The 22194-nt window shown below is 44.4% G+C and overlaps 1 protein-coding gene across 1 annotated transcript; it reads right to left on the reverse strand.

Moving 5' to 3' along the window:
• Positions 1–14255: 14255 nt before the first annotated feature.
• Positions 14256–18405, reverse strand: npas4a (neuronal PAS domain protein 4a). Its single transcript, XM_036568693.1, has 8 exons — positions 18107–18405; positions 17537–17700; positions 17321–17423; positions 16934–17234; positions 16707–16816; positions 16317–16452; positions 14451–16219; positions 14256–14333 (listed from the first exon to the last, which is right to left on the reverse strand). Exons 1-8 carry the CDS (start codon positions 18279–18281, stop codon positions 14305–14307), a joined length of 2787 nt encoding a protein of 928 aa, XP_036424586.1. The 5' UTR covers positions 18282–18405; the 3' UTR covers positions 14256–14304.
• Positions 18406–22194: the final 3789 nt, after the last annotated feature.

Here is a 22194-nt window from a genome sequence, read left to right on the forward strand (position 1 = left end):
CAAATTGGGGACACAGTTTAGTGAAAAGTATAAACGGAATCTGGCCAAAGTTTATCCAGATATGTTCCAGACACGAAACATATGTTAATGCAAGGTGTCTACAGGCTCTTTGGCACCCAATTATATACAAACTCTCTGTTGGGCAGCTTTAATATGGGAATGAGTTTCAGTGAATTAATTCAGTGCACATACAACCATTTCTCATCTCAGTGTTTAGGCGTTTTATTAATGGCTGGGGAATTTCCACAGTCAACCACTATCACTACATGCTCCACATAATTTGCAGATGCTCTCTTCAATCAAATTATTAACAGTTTGAAGACAGTATCTCCAAATTATATGGAGCATATAATACCCATGAGCAAGCTAACAGCAAAAAAGGAAAAATTATTTAATAAGAAATTTATATGAAATTTGTATCAAATCCAAAGGCCACCAAATTCTCCAAACAGAATGCCTCGCATTTCTGAAGAAACTAATCATTGGTTTGGGATGATGGATGGTTTTCAGACTGTTAGGTCATGTTTTGTGTTCCTAATGAGGTGCTGTCAATATCACAGCCAAAACCTATTACTTACGCCTATCCGCCATACTTGGACATAGTGGTCAAATTGCTAGTCTGCTTTTGTCTAGACGCCCTCAAGAAGTGATTGAACTGTCCATCAGAAGCTTGCAGGTTAACCAAAGGGCCACTTTTGTGAGAATATCAAATTAACTGTGGAAATTGTTTAGTATTCTGCATATGGTTTATAAAATGGGAATGCTAATGAGCTGGGGCTGATTTTTCTGCCCTATGTGACTACCCATTCTCAGAACATTGTGAGGGCGTGTAGTTTGATGCTTGCTAACCTTTGCCAACCCACACTCACACTTCAAAAGAGACCTCTGCATAATGTAGGCAAGAAATCCCTTTGTTTTTCAAATAGCTTTAAAGAGCCACTGTGGTACACGCAAGGCAGTTTGATTCATTTGTACTTCACTGCCCCTCTACTTAGAGATTTTAGTACAAACGGGAGGCAAAAAAAGTCCAAAAAAATGTGTAAATACATTTAGTTTTCATCTGAATTGGACGCAGAACATGTTTTCTGTGGACTGTTTGAAATGCTATGAAAGCTGAGTAACCATCAATAATTTATATCACAAGTGGTGATCATCGGGGTCCAAGCAGTACACGGCATGGAGCCATTAGAACACAAATGATGGGCAAGAACTTTGTAGAATGACTTCGATTTGTAATAGATGTAGGGTGTCACGCATTCACCAGCATCACGAGACGCTATGGACTTCATTTCCCAAAATCCTCAGGAAGATCAGATGATTGAACAACTTCCTTCTGACTCGGAGACCTTAGCGGACTCCATTACCCACAGTACCGTGGGGGATCACATGACTTCAGACGGACTATCGCACTCTTATCAGCACTCGCGCTCCCCAGAGTACTAACTGTTTGCACCTGAGTCTTCTGTCATATGATCTAGGTAGGATAGTTTTTAAGCCCGGGCTTTAGTAAGGTTCAGTGCAAGGTATTGTTTCATTTCAAACTTGCTGAGCGTTTTTGTATGATCTATAGTTTGCCGTGTATTTGACCTTTGCTTCGTTTACTTGACTCTGCCTTTTTGCCTATCCCCTTTTGTACTTTTGCTTGTCGTTTTGATCACTGTTTTTGACCTTTCTGCCTGTTTTTTCGACTTACTCTTTTGTCTAGCCCCTTGGTGTTTGTTCACACGGTGATATGATCATCGTTGTGTTTTGCCTTTGTCTTTTGGATTTGACCCACGCCTGTTTTTTGACCAAGCCTTTGCCTAACTCTATTAAAACAACTTTAGCCCTGGGGCTCCCGAGTGGCGCAACCATCTAAGCGTTGGCCCTATCATCAGGAGATCGCGAGTTCGATCCCTGATGATGCTACAGCCATCCGTAGCCGGGAGTCCGAGAGAGCACAATTGGCCTCGCTCTCTCTGGGTGGGTAGGATGGCCCCTCCTTCTCCCCCCATCACTCAGCGCGAAGCTAGTCAGCGCAGGCGTCTGTTAGCTGACGTAACAGATCTGGCGGTTGGCGCTTTCCTCCAAGCACGGTCGGCTGTCCAGTGACGTTGCGTGAGCGGCAGTTCGAAAAGTAGCGGTGGTTGGCTTCACAGGTCTCGGAGGAAGCCTGTGTTAGCCTTCACCCTCCTAGCGTTGATGGCATCATGTGATTGGGGGAGTCCTAACTAGCGTGTGGAATTGGAGATGACTAAATTGGGGAGAAAAATCGGGTAACAACTTTAGCCCTTTTTCTCCGCGAGAGTCTGGATTCTGTTGGCGAGTCACAGAATACCTCGCCTATCATGCAGACGGCGGAACAGGAAGCCTTGCATAAGGCTCTGACAGAACAAGGGCAACTTCTGGGTCGACACCAGCAGGTACTGTCTGGCGTGACGCACTCCATAGAGTCACTGGCTCAACAGCAGGCGGAACAACAAACACAGTTGGCCCGACTGGTCGCTAGTGTTAAAGGACTGACTGGACAACTACAGAGTATGAGCTTCACAGACCCATCAGTAAGTCCAGTGCAGTCCAACACGGCAGCTGAAAACTCCGGAGCGGTTTTTCCCGGTTAGTAAACCCGATAAGTTCGAGGGAGACCGGGATAAATGTAGAGGATTTCTGCTACAATGCTCAGTGTTTTTTGAAAATTCCCCCCATAGCTCCGATCAAGCCAAGATATCGTTTGTTGTCTCCAGATTAGCTGGGAAAGCATTAGAATGGGCTACTGCCAGCTGGAATATGATTCATCGCTTGACCTATGCTCAATTCATTACGCAGTTTAAGACTGTTTTTGATCATCCTTACGAAGGGAAAGTCAGCGGGGAATTGTTGTGTAAGCTGCGCCAGGGAACGCGCTCTGTGGTCGAGTACTCGCTGGAATTTCGAACTCTTGCTGCGAGCAGCGGGTGGAATGAGGCGGCGCTCTTGGTGATCTTTCGACAAGGTTTAAATACTGAAATCCTTAACGAACTAGCTAGTAAAGATGACGATTTGTCATTAGACCAACTCATCACTCTGGCTATTAAATTGGATCATCTATTGCATTCTCGTCCGAGATCAAAGATCGCTCGAGATCAGAGAAGGGGAAATCCTCGGGGGCGGGTTCTGCTGGAGAACACAGAGACCACAGAACCTATGCAGTGTGACTCTTCGCGATTATCTCCAGAAGAAAGGCAGCACAGATTGCAGAACCATCTTTGTTTATATTGTGGCAAGGGGGGACATCAAGTTTGCGAGTGCCGAACCCGGCCACAAAAAAGCAAAGCGCCGACCCCTGGACAGCACGTGGAGTTCACTCCACGTGCTAATGTGGTGAGTGTGCCCACATGGGGGTTGGTTTCTAAGTCGTTAATGTTGCCAGCAACATAACTCTGTCATCTCATGGCCTGAACATACTATTACCAAATGGTCAGATTTTTGTGCCCATTCCTGTATCACCACTCCTTCCATCGCCATTATGTCCACATCAATAGAAAGCCCCAACGCTGACACTATGGTCCCTCTGAGTATAATGATTCAAAGGACGTTTTCAACAAGAAAAATGCCACCAAATTGCCCCCCCATAGATCATATGACTGTGCAATAGAACTGGTAGAGAATCCCGTGTTCCCCAAAGCCCGAATTTACCCCTTAACACAGGAGGAACGCCCTCGACATCTACATTCAGGAAGCCCTAGACCAGGGTTTCATCAGGCCCTCAACGTCCCCCATCGCCTCTAGTTTCTTTTTCATTAAAAAGAAAGATGGAGGACTCCATCCCTGTATAGATTATCGGGCCCTCAATCAGATTTCAAAAGCCTACCCCTATCCTCTTCCCTTGGTCCCTGTAGCATTGGAACAACTTAAGGGGGCCAAGTTCTTCACTAAGCTTGATTTACGGAGCGCTTACAATTTGATCCGAGTGCGGGAAGGTGATGAGTGGAAAACGGCCTTTTTGACCACCAGGGGGCACTATAAATACCAAGTGATGCCTTTCGGACTCTCTATCGCCCCCTCGGTGTTCCAAGCAGAAAAGTGTGAATTTCATCTGCAGTCAGTCTCTTTCCTAGGGTACTTCATTAGCCCCCAAGGAGTTACAATGGATGACCACAAGGTGGAGGCGGTGGTTCAGTGGCCTACTCCCACCTCAGTGAAGGAAATCCAGAGGTTTTTAGGGTTTGCGAACTTCTATCGTCGTTTTATAAGAAACTTTAGCACCATTGCTTCCCCGCTCACATCCCTCTTAAAGGGTAGTCCCAAGAAGATCACTTGGACGGACTCCGCAGAATCTGCATTCCAGAAACTCCATTTTCCATTCACTGTTTTAACAGACCACAAGAATCTAGAATATCTCCGTATGGCGAAAAGAATCAATGCACGGCAAGCCAGATGGCCCTTTTTTTTTTTTGCCAGATTCCATTTCAACATTACTTATAGACCCGGTTCTCGTAACACCAAGGCGGATGCGTTATCACGAATTCACGAAGGAGAGAAGTTCACCCTAGAAAAAGACACCTATACGACCATTCTCCCGCCTGAAATCACCATCTCATCCATTAGATGGCAGATTGATGAAGACATTGAAAAAGCTCTCCGGAACCATGAAATCCCCAGTCAGTGCCCTCCTGATAAACTGTATGTTCCTCAGGCTTTCCGCACACAGCTCATCACCTGGGCTCACTCGTCCCTCACATCTGGACACCCGGGAGAAACCCGAACCCATAAACTTCGGGTGGCAATCAATGCTTAAAGACATCCATTTCTTTGTTTCATCCTGTTCGACATGTTCCCAGTGCAAAACCCCAAAGACACTCCCTGCAGGAAAGCTAATGCCTCTACCTGTGCCTAACAGACCCTGGTCACACATAGTGGTCGATTTCGTCACTGATTTACCCCTTTCACAAGGGTATACTACCATCCTGACAGTAGTAGATCGATTTTCCAGAGGAGTAAGATTTATCCCTTTTTCTGCCATTCCCAGTTTGTTCCAGCATGTATTTCGCAGTTTTGGCATACCAGAGGACATAATTTCAGATAGGGGTCCCCAATTCACGTCTCAGGTATGGGCCGCTTTCTTTGAGCAGATAGGAGTTTCCATTAGCCTTTCATCTGGTTACCACCCACAATCGAACGGACAATGTGAGCGGGTAAATCAAGAACTGGGGAAATTCTTGAGGATATTTTGTTATGAAAATCCCACGGATTGGGCTCAATATTTGATATGGGCAGAGATCACTCAAAACTCATTGACCTGTTCTGCAACTGACATGACTCCTTTCCAGTGTGTCCTAGGCTATCAACCCCCCTTAGCACCCTGGACAGGAGCCCATACGGACATACCAGCAGTGGATGAGCAGGAGTGAACAGGTATGGGAGGAGACCCATCAACGCATCGAGCACGCACTGCAGCGGACCAAAGAACAAGCGGATCGTCGCTGGGGTCCAACCCCAACGTTTCAGCCAGGGGATCGAGTGTGGTTGGCCACTAAGGACTTCCGTAGTTCAGAGGGAAGTTGCAAAAAACTTCAGCCTAAATACATTGGGCCCTTTAAGATTGTCAAGAGGGTTAATGATGTGACTTAGAGATTAGAATAACCCCCACGATTCCGAGTCTTTTCACATGGTGATATGATCATCGTTGTGTTTTGCCTTTGTCTTTTGGATTTGACCCACGCCTGTTTTTTGACCAAGCCTTTGCCTAACTCTATTAAAACAACTTTAGCCCTTTTTCTCCGTGAGCGTCTGGATTCTGTTGGCGCGTCACATAGGGTCTGAAATGATATTTGTCAGGATTTATACACCTTGGCCCTTTGACCTTGTTATAGTAAGCCAAAGATTTGTAATAAATAAAAAAAAAAATACATAGACACAGTACAGTTTTTGGATATGACTTTGCATTGTTGTTAAGCTCAGTCATTAGTCCACAGAAAATACTTCCGTATCTTAAGACTTATATGTTTTATCTCAGGAGATGCAGAAATTTGAGTGATTATTAATGTGATCTGTGATTTTAATCTAGTACGAATCTGCAACGTCCATAGTTTTTACAAGTCTGCTGAGTAATATTTATGGAGCGAATTACCTTCTATAATTCGCTGAACTCTGATCTCCCTCAGGAATAGTAGTCTTGTTCGAAACAACATCACAGTAACGTAATAATAAAATAATACAAAACAGTACCTCCACTTTTTTTTTTTTTGTGACCATAAGACAAGATTGACAGCTATTATGGAGCTTGATTTGACCCAATTCCATAACCCTCAAGTTCACAACAAGACTATCAAAATCCACAACATTTTTTGTGATGAATGAATTGTAAGACAAAAAAAGAAATATCTCAAAAGTACTTTTCACAGTGCAGTGTGTTTTCTGTCTTATTGTGCGGCATTTGGTAGCTAATGCTAGTCTATTTGCCATTTAGCTGTACAACTTATTGATATTGTTTGGAAGTGTGGTACCTAATTTAGTAATTTGGGGAAATTATACAGATCATTTTTTCCATACAAATCAGCCAATCAAATCACACACAAATTACGTTGCCTGACCTCCTCTGGTAAAAACTAATCCAGCTCAAATAGGCCTTTAGTCTCAGAGTTCAATACAAATTTCATGTTAAAATCACTAATGTTCTCCTAGGAATAATGCCACTGGACCCTGCTACAGGGGATTGGTTTCTGATAATGTCTGAATTTATTTTACTCTTATCATGTATTATATTTGCACAGTGTTACACAATTATTCTGTTTATTCTGTTGATGGACTGTTAACTTCTTTCCTCAGCAATGATGAAAATACAACTACAAAATATGTGCTACAACTCAGCAAAACCACTTGAAAGGATCATAATCCTGATCTGGTTTTCATACTTTGTTACATTTTTTGAGCTCTATTTATGTCACTATCAAAGAGTGGCCATTAGCAGACAATATCCACAATCTGCAACAATGAGGTGCATTTTCATAAAGTAGACTGTGTCTGCAGTGCGGAACTGCTTAAAAGAGGAGCATCAAAATAATATCTCCTGAAACAGCTTTCACTTACTCACTTTGGCTGGTGTAGAAACAAAAGCATTGTGAAACAGCTACTAATTTGGTATTGGCATGATATCATATACGCACAGAAACTTTATCATGGACACTTCAAAATACCATCAATGCAATGTAGTCAAACAGTTTCACCACAGTTTTTTAGATGATGTCATGGACCACTAAATAAGGTAACTTTTTCACCCATCATTGTATATTGCAGTCATTTCATTAACTTTTTCATTTTCTTGTCATAACATCATAGTATTGCAATATTCAACAAAGAAATGTTTGCCTTGTAAGCATTTTTATTCACCAAATTACCACTACAACCATAATTTCCCACACTGGGTTTATTACTACTGTTTAAAAACTAGCTTAGCAGACTGCAAATAGGTTATTCCTGTACTAGAGATAGGCTTTAAGTTTAAATATTCAATGAAAGTTTTCCTGTAAAACTGGAAGTAATAATATGTCTATTGTCTGTTAAAGTCCCAGGGAAAAGGTGGAGATGGAGAGTGAAATATTTATATGATAAACTCGAGTGTTATATTTAACATTCAGCAAAGCTTTAACGAAAAAACTGCTGATCAGACCTGAGAACTGCGTGGGCGTGGCTAATGAGCAGCTTGATTGACCGCTGTGTCCAACACTCCTAGCCTGCTCCACCACTCATACAGAACTAAAATCATTATCCAACTTTTATGTGACGGTAACTGAACGAAAAAAGTCACGGACAAACAGACAGACGGATGAACGAACTAACGGACGGATGAAGCCATGAACGAAGAATGAATGAATGGACGAACGAACAAAGCTCGTGTTTGGATAAACGACTGAACGGACGACATACAGCTGCAGACAGGTGAGCTAGCTTGCTTGCTAGCTTTTATGTACGCTGGGTTAGTTTTAGCTCGCCAAGTTTCTCTGACTGTGAAACTGTTTCTGTGGGCGGGGCAAAAGATGCAAGCCTTGTGATTGGTCAAGAAATGCTGACAGAAGCGTTACCCAAGATTAGGACCGCCCCGTTTACATCGAGAGGAGAAAAATAAGGTGAAACATATCGGTCATTTATTGGTCAGTGGAGCATTATTCAAAGGTATAAGTAACTTAGTACATGTTTACTGTTTGCCTGCTAGAACAATACTAACTTAATGAGAAAGAAAACAGATTCAGGTTTCCTGGGTCTTTAAAAGCATCAGACGTCCGTATGCATCCGTGCGAGAGGAAGGAGCAGGCTACTTCATACATGTTAGAGCAACTTAAAATCGTATTGTATTCACGGCTTTATAAAATGGTTTCACATAAGCAGTCCAAAATAAAATAAATCAGTGTTTCAACTCATTTCATTTCATTATCATTATTAATATATCATAATCATTAGCCAAACCATTAAATGAATCTATCCAATTGCACCCCAACTCAATATTAAACACACTAAAATGGCTATTTTAAAAAAAAATCGGTCATGTTGTTTACATCCTGACAATGAGCTAAATTTTACTGCAGCATTTATTATTAGAATGTCTCTCCTAAACTGGGTTATTTTTATTAACTTTAATGTGCTTGAAATGTGCACTGTGGCCTTATTTTCTTTACATGGTAGCAACATTTAAAATTAATCTGATTTTACTGATAGAATCAGTGGCAAAAATGCATGTGGTTAATATATAACATGCTGAATCAATAGTGATGAGCAAAGCTGTCCTGCACAAAATAGATCTGCTAGTAGTCAACATTAATAGCTTATTGTGGTAAATACCCTGAGCTTTTTCCGAATTTTTTAATGTGTATGTTCATGTGCTTCCACCAGGGGGCGATCACTATCTTTAGAAACTAGCTGAAAGGCTGTTGAGTTTCTTGTGTTAGGGGTGCATTTGAGTGTGAAGGCTGCTCTAAGATAATCAGTGTGAGGGGGATTTTTTAATGGTTGTACAAAGAGATTGTGTTATTTATAGTAAAAGTAAGTGTTCTCCATAACATCAGACATCACTGACTTTTTTTGCCCAGTCATCTATGACTTTTATTGAGGCATTAGTGCCAGAGGTGTAGTCCAGGGGACTGTCCCAAAAGGCGCTCTAAGCCCGGCAGTCCTACTCAAAGACCCTCCTCTGCTAACGTCAGCAATGTGCGAATGAGAGACCTAAAGGGTACTAGGTTGAAAAGCATGCATTTGGAAGAGATCCGTGCATCGCACAGCCTGTACATGTACTATACATAGTGAAATTATACTAATGGTCATACTTGTTTTTGTAAATGAGCTAATTTGCTTGTCTGCAATGGCTCGATATAGATTACAAACATAATGCAGCTCATTAACAGGGGAAACCCCTCTGCTCTGATTGGTCCTCGCCTGTATGTCACGGAAGTTTGAGTAAGAGGCCGCTGGTGGTTCTGCATCAATGCGTTCCTCGTCTAAGGGCGCAAAGAAAGTGATCCTGAGTGCCAAACACCAAAATAAGACATGAGACACCCTGTTGCCTTCTGGTTCTTGCAGGCATGCACAAATCAGGACCTCAGGACCACTCTTCTTACATTACATATTTTTGTTGATTTTTGAGTGAATCTAAATACTAACCCTCTGTAGATAACACACCTCTGCACATTTTAAACTATTCTTTAACTATTCTTTATTCTATAAACTTCCTGTTTATTTGGTGAAGTTAACATTTACATTGGGGGGGCGGGGACAAAACATAAAATCTAGCACATACAAATGTTATGGCACTTTTAATGTTATGTTCATTTTTTTTTTATTTTCAATTTGTTAAATTCAGCCATAGATGTTGTTGTAGAGGATGTTTTAACTTATTGTCACTTAGAAAACCAACAAAACATGTAATTTAACCAGGGGAATCCAAAAAGCATGTAATACATTAAAGATTAAAGAAGATTAAATTTGCATCCTTTTAAAATAGAGTATTTTCCTTAAGAATATATTTTATACACCTGGCTTTTGTGTCTTTCTGAGGCCTGTGGAATGTTTGTATGCTGTTTGTTTTCTAATGGACATCATGGCACTGGAGAGTGATTGTTCCTTTAGAAATGTATTGTTTATGCCCATCCCCAAACTGTGCTACCACACAGGGCTTCCCAGCCCATGGTAAAGGAGATGGAACTGGGTTTTTCCATAGCTAGAACTGGAGGAAAGTTGACTTTATGGAGATTATAGGGGAGCCTTCAAGGCCTTGGGCCTGAGAGTGACTGCTGTAGACATCACTAACATGAGCATGAGGAATATCTTTGTTGACTGAACCTAACTAATGATACTGTGTTATAGTCACGAATCAATCCAAGTCTCCATTATAATACTTTTGATATGTCCTAATGAAGCAGTAACTGTGTACACAGTTGGTCTAATGTACATGTTATATTCATTAATGTATCGCTGCTTCAACCAGTTTCTGTGTGGAGTTTGCATGTTCTCCCCGTGTCTGCGTGGGTTTCCTCCAGGTACTCCGGTTTCCTCCCACAGTCCAAAGACATGCAGTCAGGCCAATTGGACTTGCTAAATTGCCCTTGGTGTGAGTGTGTGTGAATGTGTATGTCTGTCTGTCTGCCCTGCGATGGACTGGCAGCCCGTCCAGGGTGTATCCTGCCTTCCGCCCAATGACAGCTAGGATAGGCTCCAGCACCCCACCGCGACCCAGAAGGATAAGCGGTTTAGATGATGTTTGTGTGTGTGTGTGTGCTTCAACCAGTACTGTCTTAGGTCACTTTCTTTAGTAAAATCTTCTAATTTTGAAATGTGTGTTTGTGTGAGCATGTTCACCTGTTGAGATGATTTATCTATGTTTTTATCAGTTCTGTTAATGGTGTTTTCTTTTTTATCTTCCTGTATTCCTGAAAGATATTTTTTCTGTTAAATGTAACCATCCATCTTTTTTAATGGCCAAGTCTTGGTTATCTCTTTCTCCTTTTTGGGGTATATTTAGGATTGCCGCCTCTGCCCTGTAAAATTCCTGGACGTTTGATCAGTGGCGTGATTTTTTGTTATTTTTTTACTGAATTTAGTAGACAGGTAGCTCATGATGCAGTCTAAGATAGATAGATGTCAGTTCAGCTACAGAATCTCATCTTCTCAGTCACATTGAGATGTTGCCTAGTGCCTCCAGCAGTGCACCTTTCCCAAACAGTTGTCCCTACACTGAGGGAAGTCTGATAAAACAAAGCAGTTTAAGTCTCTTTAGATTCTTGGAATTTTTTTCCTGGACAGGCAACCAGAAACCCAGACAATCTAGGGAAATCCTGGACAGGTGGCAACCCTAGGCATCTCATCACTGAAATTAAGAATGGACATTTTTCATATGTTCTTTAACTTTTCTTATAGTCTTGCTGTTTAGAAACTGCCTAGTAACACCATATAACCTTAATGCAGAAACAGCTAGCATTTGCTTACACTCCACTTAAGATGCACAGTGATTCTTATTCAACCATCACTATCGTTTTGTATAATTATGTTGCTAGCCATGTGTTTTAGAGTTAGAATCTGTCTTGTGTCTTGCTAGTCTTGCTAATAGCTAATCACCCACTACATCAGACTAGACTACACTACTGCTTTGTACCTGTAAATCTGCAACAGGCTTAATTTTTTTTCCCTTTGTGATGCAAGAACAGATTGCCTTTTCTGGCCACAGTGTGGCACAGGAGAGCCAATCTGGGTTTCTGTGGCATTGTGCTTGGTCTCTCACCAGCATATGTCTGCATGTACAACTGGGCCTGGAACAAAATGTTCAATTCCTTTGTCTCAATTGCTTAGCTAAACTGATTCTTTTTCCTCTCCCCAAGGTGCATATGCAGGTGAAGTGGAGAGAAGGAGAATAAGTTGGAGAGAGACAAGCTATACTGTGTTTGGCAGAGGTGCTTTAATCTCTGGTGCAGAGTAGAATTGAGAGGGTGGCCTTTCATTGGGAAACTGGGATAAGTTAATATAGGTTTCCTTAATTGGCTTACTGATGCCCTTGTGCAAAAAGACTGTTAGCATAGCAACACATCTCTCTCTCTCTCTCTCTCTCTCTCTCTCTCTCTCTCTCTCTCTCTCTCTCACTCCCTCCCTCTCTCTCTCTCTTACTCCCTCTCTCCTTATTGGGAAGGATGCTGTGCGAAAAGGGGAGGAGGGGGCTAAAATTGGTGCCCCTAAGCAGGAAAGCCCATATATGGAGTCCAGCAGCACTGTCGTGCGACGTAGGAATAGCAGGTACGTTCGGTGCAGGCTGCCGGGGAGGGGGAGAGAGAGAGAGAGAGAGTGAGAAAAAGAGAGAGAGAAAGGGGAGGGCTTTTGCGCGTGTGGCATTCAGTGCGTGTGTGCGTCAAAGTGGGAAGTGGCTGTCTGTGCGCGAGTGCCTCTGTGTCAAGTGTGTGCGTCAGTCTGAGTCAGATAGTGTCTCATCATGAGTGTGCGTCAGTGCTGTTGCTGAGCAGTCCATGCTCCAGGGGAAGAAAGAGAGAGAGCGCGCAGGAAGGAGGGATGCAGGGACCAGAGTGATGGAGGGAATGGGAGCGATGGACAGACGATAGTGAGCGAGAGAGGAGGGGGGAAAGAAACTGGAGAGGAGAAGGAGACAATGACGCAAAAGACATAGGCAGCTTTAAGTGCACTTTAATATAAATGCATTTGTTTTTGACAACCAAATACACTTATCAGCGACACAAAAGAACACTGATCCACAATGTCCATTCTTCATAGATAGCATATGTCAAAGTATGTTTTGTTTTTTTTCTCCATCGTATACAATAAAAATGTCTCTGATATGTACAGTATCTGCTCTGTTTTGTACAAATGTACAAATGTGTACATCCTATTATCAAACTGAAACCTCAGCACACGCCTATCTAGAGGCATGTGCACCAAACATCCATTCTGTATAACAGCACACATACGATATAATACTTTGCTCGTTTGTTTGTTTTTTAAACTTAGCATGTAAATAGGTAGAACGTAGGAATCAATCCTTTACTTGACCGTAGACAACTCTACGTTAGCATGTCGACACCATGGGAATAGAACCATTCTCAACCCATGTCGACTAGTAACTGAATAGAAATAGTACCCCGTCCCGAGTGTCCACTTCATTTTTTAAAACAAAACGTCGGCGTTGGTTGTTTGTTTTTTTTTTTCAGTTTTTTTTTAAACCCCTCTCAAAAAAGAAGAATAGGCCATTCACACAGTCATGTTCACCACTCTACACCGCACAGAGTAAAGTTACGATGTCACCGTGGTATTCACTGTATAAAGATGCTGCCTGGCTGAGTTCAGCAAGCCTTTGCTTGTGCCAAGCACACGAGAGCAACAACAGATTGCAAGCATTACAAATATTGATGCTGCAAAAGTCCAGTGCATCTGTGTCGGGCCTTGCCTATGAAAATGGCTGACCGAGGAGCCATTTAACACTGGCTGGCCAAAGTGTCAGTCCAGCAGAATGTGTGTGCAGTCACACACAGTCTTCTGTTCTTCTCACTGTCAGCTGGTAGCTTCTTCTCCAGATGGTGTCCACTGGACCAGTTGAAGAATATTGGAAAACTTGACTTCTCTTGCACACAAACTTGGATTTGTTCACAGATTAAAGAAACATTTGTACAGCACACTGATACACAGATTTTGAAAAAAAAGAACTCATGGCAGCTGCAAACCCAAAGCTCAATGTTTTCTGGATTTTGCACATTTGCACATTGCGCTGTTAGAATTACTGTCAAATCAAAGTTAACAAGAGTTTTGAAGACAGTCATGGTACTGTAGAGTGTAGTGTAAAATACATTTTCCACACATTGGGCTTTGAGTGTGTCATACTGCCATTACAAGCATTGAGCTGTAAGCTGCTGTCTGTTTGTTATCTTTTTGAAATATGATTCTTTTTTCCATGTCTTTAGAGTTCACAACAGAGTATTTTCACTACGAGTGAATACGAATGCAAGTCTGTAAGTCGAGTTGTGCTTACAAAGTCAGAGATCTTAGTCTCTGATAAAAGCTCAGCGTTACAGTAAAGCAGAGACAAAAACTGACCTCCAAGTCTTGTCACAACTTGGTTCACACGCTAGTATATTGCATCATTGTTGAGATGTTGCACCATTATTGACATAAAAATTCATGGATAAATACATGAACAAAATATGAATGAATCTTATCTCATGAGGATATGAGGAAGTTCAAGTCTTTTTGGCCTTATATACATTATGTATATATTTATACATATAGATAATTTTCACTTTTCAGTAAAAGTAGCTCCATGAAATATGACAATATGCCATACTTAATGAAGTAAGTCACAGACTTATTTTAGAACGGAGGATCACTTCCACTCCCATCTGAAAGACAAGAAGGGAAAAAGAAAAAGAGGGTTAGGCAATACTTCTCAGTTATCAAGTATGCTCTATTAATTCAAGTAAGATGTTTGTGGAAAAACAGGACAGAGTTGTACTTACCTTTGTGGAAGCACTGTTGCGGCAGGTGACTTTGGAGTTGATACAACTCAGGTTGTTGCCCCAGGCCAGGGGCGATCGAGGCACCTGCCCCAAACGTGGGTTCCAGGGCGGCCAGCTCCTCGAGGAGGGACTGGGCGCAGGGCAGGCCAGGCGATGCGGGGCTGGCGGGTGAGGAGGCAGGCACTGGAGAGACGGGCGAGGCTGTCAGCTGCAGCGGTGGAGACGCTGGGATACTGGTAGACAGTGGCGATGACACTACCTCTGTCTCCATGGCAACTTCGCCTGCCGCCTTCCCATCCGCCATGTCACCTGCGTTGATTGGCGACATCGTAGCCCCGCACCCGGCCGCATGGTTACAGTGCGCCGATTGGACGCTACAGAAGTGGCCGGCACTCACGGCAGAGACCCCATCAAAGTGCAGGGGTGGACGCCAGCACTCAGGAGTTGAAGGGGAAGAAGGAGGACTGGAGGGAGAAGAAGGAGTGGGAGAGAGTGATGGTGAGGAGAGGTCTTTAAGGAGGGTCTCTAAGACACTCTCTTCAAACAGAGAGTCGTCGTCTGGGAAGATGGGCAGGTCCAGGCCTCTCCAGGATTTCACTGGGTAGAATTCACCCAGAAGCGAGACCGTCTCGAGTCCCACTGAGTCCAGGGAGGGAGATGGAGGTCGTGGAGAGACGGAAGAGGGCAGCAGCTTGGAAAGGAGAGGGTCCAGGTAGAACCCCTCAGCTAGCGTGCTTATGTGCTGGGCTAAAAGGGAAATTTCTGTTCTTTCTTTTTCTCTCTCCCGCTCTAGGGAGAAGAATGATAGGCTGGGCTGTTTTCCAGGTGAGGCTTCAGGTGTGAGCAGGCCTTCAGGTGGGTATGGGAGTGGCCCGTGAGGAACATCAACATACAGTGGACCACGAACCTCAGGTAGAGTCATAATAGTGCAATCCCCATCTCCTGGACTGTCTGGGGTTGGAGGAAGCTTCTCATAGAGTGAGCTGCTGCAGGGCTCAGAGGGGAAGAGAATGTCTGTTGCTGGAGCTGGCAGAGTGAGTGGCAGCAGGGTGGAGAGTGTGGTGGTTGGAGGTGCAGGGCTGCCTTGTGGGTTTGAGGGGGCAGATGGAGAAAGAGAGGGAGCTACTGTAGTTGTAACTGTTGCAGTTGGGGCAAGTGGTGGTGGTGTGGTGGCACCAGTGGGATCAAAGCTGAAGAGGGGTTCCCCAAAGGGGAAGCTGCTGCTGCCTAGCTGAGGCGTATATGGAGGTGTGCACACAAACTCCTTGGTCTGCTGGGCCTGGGTTGTAGGCACTGGTGGTAAAGGAAGTGGCAATGCAGGCAGTGGAGGATCTACCTGGAAAGCTGGGGGAAGTAGAATGTTTTGGGTGAGGAAGTCCAAGTCTGACACTGTGGCAACTGTGACGGGGGATGAAGCAGCTGAAGGCCTGTCAACTGATTCACTGGGTGGCTGCTGGAAGAAGGTCTCTTCCTCCAGAGAGGAGAGACTGGAGCGTGGACCACTCTCTAATGGCATCGTTTCCATTGAGGAGCTGGCACCTTGCTCTTCCGCAGAGCCAGTGCTGCACACTGTTGTGCTGAAGTCAAACGACTGACCCGAGAGACCGCTGCTCCCAGGTGTGAACACTTGGTCAGGACTGGAGAGTGTCTCTGGACTCTGCAAGCTTGCAGGGTCTTGTTGGGAGGTGCTGGTGCTGGTGCTCAGCACTACAGAGAGCTGAGTCTCCTCAGAGCTCAGCTGTTGCCTCACTGACCAGGCCTCTGACTCACTGCAGTAAGAAGAACAAAGAGATGGGTTAATGACATTTTCACCTTTTTGAATTTGTAGAATTAACCACTTACACGTTTGTTAGACTTCAGCTGTACCTGATGATGTAGTTGTTGCTGCTGATAGGGTTCTCTCCTGTCTCTAGCTGCAGGACCATGTAAACCCAGACCCACGAGTGATCTGCAGCTTCCACGCGTACCACCATCTCAGCCCTGCCTTCTCCTCCTTCTCTCACTGTTTGGAAACAGAGGAGGGAAAGAATGAGTCAAGACATATTCCACCCCGCATGAGATCTTGAGTCATATATCATCTCTGTAGGTGTTCTGAAATGTTCCTCTACTACACGGATGTACTGTGGGAGTTGGTCATGGTGAGTGTCAATGCAGTGATTAGCAGCTATGTGGTGGGAGTTGCCTCATACTACACACTGAACTGAGGTAGTAAACTTCGGTGAGACTTTCATCACTCATGTGATACGTGATACTCACACAAACTGCAGTGCTGAGATGAGGCATGCGAAAGGTCTTGTGGATGCAGAAGGCTGTACCAGGAGCGAGAGCGCAGGGCCTCCACATCCATACCCAGGTAAACACTCACACTGCAAGAGAACAAAGTACTTCTGTTGAGACAATGTAATCTGTTTCACATAGATTAGATAAGTATGCAGTAGCCCTATGAATAGTCATGAAAAGTGGATATAGAATGGTAGCCTCACCTGTCCTGTGCGTCCTGTAGTCTCATGTCACGACTGTGCTGTGAGCGGAAACACGATAGGAGGAAACTGCTCTCTAACGATGGGGTCAAAGCTTGTTCAGTGGAGGTGCCAGGTCGGGGTGGGTGAGGCTCCAGAGGTGCACAGAAGCACACCCATACAGGGTTGGAGGTCCAGTAGGATCCTGGTGCGGAAGGGCCAGGCGGTGGTGACAGACAGCGAGCCCGAATCAGGACAAGCTTATTACCAGCACTTTGCCTGCGCACTGACTTTGAGGTGTTGAAACGGCAACGGAACAGTCGGTCTAAAATAAGGAGGAGAGAAATAGTTACAACCTGCATTTCTTGCATAAATTAATTATTGAATTACACGAATGTGTAGACATCTTACCTGTCTCAGGTGAGGTCGGAGGCACCAGGTTACTCCTCATAATAAAGTGGTCTGTAGGGTCTATTATGTCATACACACTGTCCCCTTGGGCGACCAAATCTACCTGAAAGTTCAAACAGAATGTTTCTTAAGAAAAATGCTTTTCACTTTCCACCTTATGCATTTGCTGGTGTAATAATGAAAACAATAATAAGAATATCTAGCTGTTTTACTCACCATTGAGTGTCCGAGGTGCTCAGAGACGCTGTCCGACAGGTAAAGTAGTTTTCCTTCCCCGGTCAGTAGCATTAGGAAACCTGGCATGGCTTGTACCAACTCTGAGAGCTCGTGAAATGAGAAGAATCTCGCGCTTTCCTCGGCACCGCTAGTTGCAGCTACATCTGAAAGAATTGACGATGAGACATGAATAAACCATGCACGCTGTCTCCACACATGCCGCTGCATTGTAAATGTAAACTCTCTGCACGCTGTCACACGGTAGGCTTTTCAGCACCATGGACAGCACTACTGTGTTTCAGCACTGCGGAGAGCAGCTTGTAAGCTTAAAAATCGCTATGAAGTACGATTCTCTTACATATCATAAACTGTCATGTTTTTTTTTTTCATAATTTATATTCAGTTCAGGCTGTCTAACGAGATCCACCTGTTGCCACTCGCGTAGCTCCTGCTTAAACACTTCTACTACGCCTCTTATTTTCTTGACAGCAATGTTTAACAATGCTACATGACGCTAACACAGCTGATACACGCCTGCAGTGTATGCAGTGAATATAAACGAATATTTACCTTGACAGAAGAAGACAGATTTTCTCGTGTACATGCAGGCAAGGGACATGATGTGTAGATAAGAGAGGCGAGCCTTGTCCGCATCGGTGATGGGCAACAAGTCTCTCAGGTTTCTGATCTCTGCGTTTATTTGGTCCCTCCGAGCTTTCGAAGCTCCTTTCGTGGATCGGTACATTGTGGTCGGTGGTCGAGGGGAAGGTGAGCAGGAGGAACTCGGGTGAAGTTGTGTTGAGTGCGGCGTGGCTCGAGGAAAGCGTAGATCTCTTTCCTTGAATGTGGTCAGAGTCACGGTGCGTGTTTTCACTGGAGTGTCATCTCAGCTCATGGCCAGAGTCAGGCTGCGCTCCTTTCTCCTGCCTGTCCCGGGTTTTCCTCTTCGGTTCCGCCACAGCGCCTGGCTCGGTACGGACCGGAGGCTCGGTGGCTTTCTCCTCCGGCTCGGAGCGTCAGTCAGTCGGCTGTTGTTGGAGCCGTGTCTCGCCCAGATGTCGGGAGCCCGTAAATCTGGTGGAGTTTCTCTGCTCGCCGGTAACTTATATAGGCTGGGACTCCGCTGGTGTAGGGGGGCTCCCAACGCGCCAACACCGACGTAAAAGAGAGAGCGAGAGAATGAGAGGAAGGGGGGAGTAGCACGGAGGGGAGGGCTGGGTGATTTTATGTGTCTCATATCAATGTTTGCAGCGCTGAAACTCACTCCTCTCCCCCTCCCTTCCCGTCTACTCCGGCTCTGACTCCGGTTCGACGTCAGCATCCCCTCTCCCCGTTGATGACGTTGGCTTGAAATCGGGAGCTCCGGCGACGCAAAAAGCCCGATTTGGACAAAACCGAGCAGGGGGCGGAGCCAGCGTGTGAAACGTAGACGGAGTCACCGGGCTCCGTTGGATGGAGGGGGGCGAGAGGGGGGTCCTGTAACTGAGCTGCATACGAACGAGATGGGCTACAGATGTCTTGCTGTTTCATTGCTAATGTAACGCAGCTACCTGACTGCAAACTTCAGCTATGATTCAGAACTTGATTCTGCCACTTCATGACGATTTTCTGCTAATGCCATTGATCACAGGTGTTCACAGATTTGCATGGATTGTCATGGATGTGCCTCATGAATACGCAGGTCACTGTGTGTCATCTTTCTTCTTTGAGCAAATCCATTTCACTCTCTCCGCTCACAACGTGCACCGTTACAGCTCACAGCCAGACAGGTCAGTGAGGCAGTAAGAGGAGCTGTTCACAGGCATTTCTGGCGGTGGAGTGGTTTTGTGAATGGAGGGTAAAAAAGTGTGCTATAATTGCTCTGTCCTTGAGTGAGCGCCGCACTGAAGCAGAAACACAATAAAAGCACCTCTTTATTTTATTACATAAATTCATACTCTCTACCCTTATAAGGCAAAACACTGACAGGAGCGACGGCGCAGCTCCGGCCAATTAGAATGCGCGCGCGAAGCAACGCCGGTCGCGGCAGCCAATGAGGGCCCTTGGAACGTAAGGACGCAGGCGGCGCGTAATGCGCGCGGAGAACGCGATTGGTCAGTGCGCAGTGAGCTCGAGGCCGCGGTGGAGCTGGAGCGCTGGAGTCACAGCAGGCCGAGCAGGAGCAGGTCAGTCACGCGCCCCTCTGACCGTGCACATCCCTCAGGGAGAGCGACCACCGGCGGGCCACGGACCTCCACAGACTCTCCTTTTCTCTGTGTGTGTCGTTATCTGCGCCTGCCTTATTCGCAGCTGATAAGCAAGCGAGTGAGTCAACACGAGGGTCTCGTAAAGGGCGAAAACCTGCGGCTCGTGCAATCACCCTGCCATCCGGTTAGAGCAGACCTCAGAGCGAGCAGCGGGCACCTTTTGGAATGGTCTATATTTGGCAGCCTTAAGTGACTCAGTTGTCCCGGTTAAAGTGCGTCCGGGACGCGCCAAATCACGCCGTCTCTCTGCACGAGAGGCAACGTGTTGCATCAAGATTGCAGCTTGTTGTTCATCCCTCTGGCTCTCGTTCAGAAGTTTTTTCGAGGGGCTTAAACCAAGTAGCAAGAGGAGAGCGACCTGCTGTTGGCCCACTGATGTCAAAGCTGGCGGCCCACTGACGTTTTGGCCCACCGGTGGTTAAGCAATGTTAGACAAATGGCACTTTTCATTGCTCATTTTGCGCTGATAGTCAAATTGGCTTGTTTTTCTTTCGTTTCTTTCTTTAGTTATCCTCTGTGAATTAGTTTAGTACTTTTAATACTTTTAACGGCAGTATCATAAATAAAGCCAGTGAAACAGCTATAACCAGTCTAGCGCGGTGTCAACATAATCATTTTAGATTAGGCCTAGTTATTAGTTTTTTTCTCAGGGCAATAGTCTGGGTGGTCCGAGGGTGGGCCAGCAGCGGCAAACAGTCAGCGGGGTTCCGACCTCATCAAGCCAGCGGTCCGATATATGCTCGCTATCTGACTGTATATACGCTCAGAAACATCCAGCACAGCGCGACACACAACTACAGTCTAACTGTTTTTCATTGTAAACCCCCCTTGCATGTTGAAATAGTAGGAGCGTGTGTGAAGTGACCGCCTACGTGTTACCCTTCCTAAAAATATCCCCAGCATGGCTACCTGCTCACTGACACACTGCACTCGAGGAGATAGATGGAGCTCATCAACAATACAGCGTTACTATTATTAGGCGCAGTGTTTGTGTTTTGGGGGTGAAAAATAGAAAGCTGGGGAGTCATGTGAGGTCCGGGGGGAAGAGTCAACAGCCTGGAAAGCAAAGTGCGTGGTGCTGAGTCGTGGGGCGTCATGTTTATGCAATTCTCATCTTTGGTGTGCAAAGTGTGTTACATCAGAAGGTGTGATCTACCTCTGTCTGAACAGCATATGGAAACAGTTATGTAAAAATGTAAGCTGTAGTTATAAGAAGTAGCACTTTTCTTTGTGTACACACTTAAAAAAGATGGTTCTTATAGAACCATTTCATACCTAAGTGGTTGTTTGCATAGTGAAATGGTTCTTCAGACTGATGGAGAATGTGTTGTATCTGATTCTACATAGAACCTTTTTGAAAATGGTTCTATATAGTGCCAAAAAGGGTTCTGCTATTGTTGCAAGTTTGACATCAGAACAATAGCAGAACCCTTTTTGCTGCTATATAGAACAATTTTCATAAAGGCATCACATTCTCCATCAATCTGAAGAACCATTTCACCAAGCAAAGAACCATTTAAGCATGAAATGATTCTGTATAGAATACGTGGTTCTAAATAGAACCACTGCATTTACAAAAGAACCCTTCAAGAGCCTGAGATCAGTCTAAGACAAAAGACACAAAGACAATTGGGGTATAATGATACATAAAATTCAGGATTCGATTCAATACGATTCAGTAATGTCCCAAAAGATACATTTTTTGATACGGCAAAAATAATTAGTGTACGTTTTGATAGGAAACGAATGAAGGAGGAATGCTCCATCAGAGCCTGAGGAATCCATAGAAAACCTCAAATGCCATTAATGCTTAATGCTTTGCTGTAGTCTCAGAAATGACACCTTCTTGAATAAAAAGGACATACAAACTAACATCACAGGTTCTACTACTGACACAAATGCACAAGCAGCAGGTTAGAGACATCTGAAGCAGCTCTAGGTGGAGCTCTGTAAAATCAGGAGGCTTCTTCTTGTGTTTTTTGATTTTTTAACACCAGGTTACGTGTTTGGGAGTCAAATTTAGAGATAATGAATGGCTGGGTTAGGAAATGTGCTCTCTCAAAAGTGCCATGAATAGTAGAGGTGTGACAATTTTTCATTTGATTCAATGTGATACAGTCGTGTCCCGACACAATACATTTTCAGTACAGCAAAAATAACCAGCAACATTCAGGTGTGCTTTGTGTTCATATTGTTGAAGGGGAATTCCACCACTTTTTTACATTTCTGCATAGATAAATAATGGAACCAAAGTAATTCAGAGTAGTTTGATCCTCTGTTTCTAGTTTATGCGCAAATTCTAAAAAAACATTTTACCATGTTAATGTTTGTACCATACACATAGCTTGCATGCACATTAAGGGCACTTTTTAAAAAAAAAATTCACAACCCCTGGAATTTAGAATAACAGAA

The sequence above is a fragment of the Colossoma macropomum genome, unplaced genomic scaffold, assembly GCF_904425465.1.
Source record: "Colossoma macropomum unplaced genomic scaffold, Colossoma_macropomum, whole genome shotgun sequence".
In the NCBI taxonomy this organism is placed as follows: Eukaryota; Metazoa; Chordata; class Actinopteri; order Characiformes; family Serrasalmidae; genus Colossoma; species Colossoma macropomum.